Genomic DNA, 4,044 nt, shown 5'->3' with positions numbered 1-4,044 from the left:
TTTGTCTCATCTACCCCTCATACCTTTATGGACCGATTCCGATCAACGTTTAGATGTTAAATTTTATTGCGATTTTACTGGCGCAGACTTAAATATGGGCTCATTCGGGTATCTTTGAATTATCGTTTATGTTTCACTTTTATTTGTATCTAAACTTCATGACTTAAGCAAGGTCAAATTTAACCAATAAATATTATTTGTTTATTTATGAAAAAGGCCAGAAAATGCCTTCATTATCATCATGGTGAACAGGATGTCTACTACTGTACTTGAGCCTCCCGAAAGATTTCCAAATGGATCTATTGGCAGAAAAATGCCTTACTTGTTTTTAATCCCAATAATTGTTTAGTGATCTGCAATATATCTATATCTCTGTGTAAATTAGATGGTAGTTATCTTATGCTTATATTACGCCATAAAAAGAACAAAGTAAAAAAATACATTCTGTTAATTTAACCACATACATGATTCGTCATCGATATAGCAAATCATACCCAAACAAAATAAACAAAGATACCACAGCAATAACATTAAAAAATATAACAAATCCAAATCAAATTTTATAATCGACAATGTAAGTAACATCGGTGCAAAGGACTGCCTCGTCTCAATCCACGATAAATATTTATTGCTTATGAAATCCTCGGCGATACTTCGATATTTACTTATCCAGGAGTCGATAACCTGTACCGACTGATTCGTCTGCACGTTTTAATAAAGATGGGTGATATTTTAGGGTTAAATGTATAGAGGATCGTTGCAACTTTTGCCGTATGGGGGTTAATGTGGAAATAAACGGTCGGTGTAGCCATAGTCTACCCACATAGAAATTAATATTGTGACAGTTCTGTCATACTAAGTTATTGAATACTCTAAAGGAGTCGGAAGCCTGAGATCTACGACGCAGCGCTCTTAGGGCAGTCGTCGGAGAACACCTCTCGCTGCCGCCGTAGTGTTCACCATAGTCGGCGGCTGCAGGTCATGGCGAGCGATGGCCTTCTTCTGCGAAGACGTTATCCTCCAAAAGGGGAGTTGTGAGCAGAAGGAACCGCACTGCATCTGGATAAGACGTAGGAGACACCAGATGGACGTCCAATCCATTGTGTTCTGTGTTTCGAAGGTATCTAGCGACTTTCGCCACGGTATTCCCTATCTGTTAAGAGGCGACTAAAATTAGGCTAAGATAGAGTCGTAGAGCGACCAGTGGGAAGTTGCTTGCTTGACTACTCATATTAAGCGACTCCGAGATGGATGATTATACAGGTGGACGGTCTCCCACAGTTGTAGACGCCAAAGAGGTTTTTAGAGTTCAGGGATTCTTAGTTTGTACAGAAAGGAGCCGTAATGCGGCAGCGGGCAGGATCCGTGCAACTATCTTAAAAAAAGGTGCGCCGATGTACATTCAAAAAAACATATAGATAGGTATGTATACGAGATAATTCAATGACACAGCCCAACATAATTCCAGCAAACATGAATATCTTGTTCAGAATTGAAAAACATTTTTAATCAACATCAATACATTTTCTATGTCACTATGATAGCCAAAAATTTATGAACAAAATATAAACAGGTAATTCATAGTGAATGCTCTAATCAATGATATTATGTTACATTTATCCAAATCACGAAATTAATATTATTTGATAAGCATTTTGCGTACTAGATACGATTGTTTCTACTATAATCGGATAGCTCGTAAATAAATACGGCAGGAATGTTAAGATATAACAATCACCGACATATATTATTATCAGGAAATTGTTTTGGAACCGCGTACAATGTTTGAAGTTAATATGTTTCTGGTGATTAAAATTGGTGATTAATTTATAATGAATACTGTTAACATTATATAATAATCTATATATAAATAAGTTTTTTGGATTAGACTGCCTCCTACAAGGTGGAAAGATGACTTCATAAAGGTTGCAGGAATCTATTGGATGCAGGCAACTTCTAACAGGTTGATCTGAAAATCTTTGTTCAGCAGTGGAGGTCCAAAAGATTAAGAAAAAGAAAAAAGATTGTTTGTTCGAAAGCTCTTGTCTCTTGAATTAATATTCGGTATGTGGTAAAGTAGAGTACGACATTATTTTCAAGTACTATATAATGTTTTTATCCTATTAACAAACTATTATGCGACTGAGGTCGTGAACAAATATTTGTAAAAATACGTACATTCTCATTTATGATACTTAATCTAAACCTAACAACTTAATTTTTTTCTCAACAAATAAATTTCAACGCTTTTACATGACTATAAATATAAATGAACATGAAACACGAAACAGCATCGTTGATCTCATCCGAACCGCACTTCTTATCTCCAAACATTATCTCAGTACATGACGATGGCGCTCTGTGAGATAACGTCAAAATTGATGGGGTGATAACACGATAACGGCACATCAGTTCGCGCGCGCGATGTGTAAGGTAGCATTGGTGGTGGGTGCAGCCAGCAACCTCGGCTACCAAGTGCTGAGGAAGCTCACAGACACGTACCAAGGGAAAATATACTTCACCACCGAAGATGAATCTGCTGGGTACAACATCCTGCAGAATCTACAGCGAGAGAACCTCGAATTAAATTATTTGCATATGGACATCACATACACAAAGACCATCGTTAAACTCCGGCATTACATCCAAGACAATGACGAACGAATAGATCTGATCATCAATCTAACAGATTACGTCATGGAGAAGAATCTGTCTCACTTCGAAAAGGTCAGAAGGACGCTGAGCGTGAACTTCTACGGCTTCATAAACTTCGGGAAACTCATCTATCCGCTTCTAAATGAGAATGCTAGAGTGATCAACGTGTCAGGTCCTGCTGGTCTGCTTGCTACGATTGAGAATGAAGAGAAGAGGCGAAGACTGAGCGATCCGACGTTAACAGAAGACCAGCTAGTTGCCATTCTACAAGAATATGAAGATGCAGCAAGACGAGGAGTTGAGAAGACTGAAGGTTGGGGAATGAACGTGCACGCTGTCAGTAAAGTGGCTTTGAATGCTGTCACATTCTTACAGCATAGGGAATGGGCAGACAAGGGAGTTGTGATCAATTGTGTGAACCCAGGGAACCTCTCGCAGCGGGAAGGAAGGAAGACTACGAAAGTGTTTGAGAAAGGAGCCAACGCAATTTTATATCTGGCAATGGAAGCACCTTTGACGTTAAAGGGCAATTTTGTGTGGAGCAACTATTCAGTGATCGAATGAAACTCCGATCCTTTTGTTGAGGTCACTACTGTTTAAGTTTGTGATGTGTTTGTCATTTCGTAATTTAGAAGTGTTACATGTTATCGATTAAGTGAACTTGAATATTTTATTAAGACCTCTCATTATGGTATGTGTCAAATTGAGATTTATGTTGTAATATGTTTTATTTATGTATCTGATTGACGAAATGAACAAGCTCAACTGATCCTCGCTTCAATGTCCCATAAAAATTATCATCACCCAAAAATCTAATTCAAAATATCGCTCTTCATGGTGCTTAAAATTCTGTGAAAGCATCTATAAAAATATGTAATACTAGATTGCTATAGTTAGTATATTTATTGCCATAAAACGTCCGATTGAGTGTAAAATTATTATTGTTTAAAAGTAGCATATTACAAAGTCGAATATAAAATTCTAGAACCTATATAATACGTCCTAATTTAGTTAATTTATTTTGTTACTAGTTAATAATCTATTAAATGAACATTTGACGATACCGGAGTATTATTTTTAGAACGTAGGACTCGCGCACATCCAAGCGGGCTACACTGCATCGCTTCGCAAACAAAAACAATCCATCTAAATGTAAGTTAGACTTGCGAGCGGATAGATTCTGCCCTTTACGCGTTTGTCTGTTTGTGAGAATTTGTTAAGACTTATGACGTAATACCACGATTTTCAGAACAAAAATATAACATGGTTTTACCATGATACTAATTACATTTTAAAAGATAGAACCCTTTAATGATGCGAAAGACGACGTAAGGTCAATAAAATAGTCCCTTTATCATTTTCACTTAATGAGCTTACAAAATAGTTATC

At 37.0% G+C, this 4,044-nt stretch overlaps 1 protein-coding gene across 1 annotated transcript; it reads left to right on the top strand.

Moving 5' to 3' along the window:
• The first annotated feature begins 2,402 nt into the window (after nt 1–2,402).
• Nucleotides 2,403–3,716, top strand: LOC115442558 (carbonyl reductase [NADPH] 1). The gene has a single exon (XM_030167616.2). The coding sequence runs from the start codon at nt 2,425–2,427 to the stop codon at nt 3,217–3,219; it is 795 nt and encodes a 264-aa protein (XP_030023476.1). The 5' UTR covers nt 2,403–2,424; the 3' UTR covers nt 3,220–3,716.
• Nucleotides 3,717–4,044: the final 328 nt, after the last annotated feature.

The sequence above is a fragment of the Manduca sexta genome, chromosome 17 (assembly GCF_014839805.1).
Source record: "Manduca sexta isolate Smith_Timp_Sample1 chromosome 17, JHU_Msex_v1.0, whole genome shotgun sequence".
Taxonomy (NCBI): Eukaryota; Metazoa; Arthropoda; class Insecta; order Lepidoptera; family Sphingidae; genus Manduca; species Manduca sexta.
The sequence above is the reverse complement of the archived record's forward strand: the minus strand, read 5'-3'. Positions and strand labels throughout refer to the sequence as shown.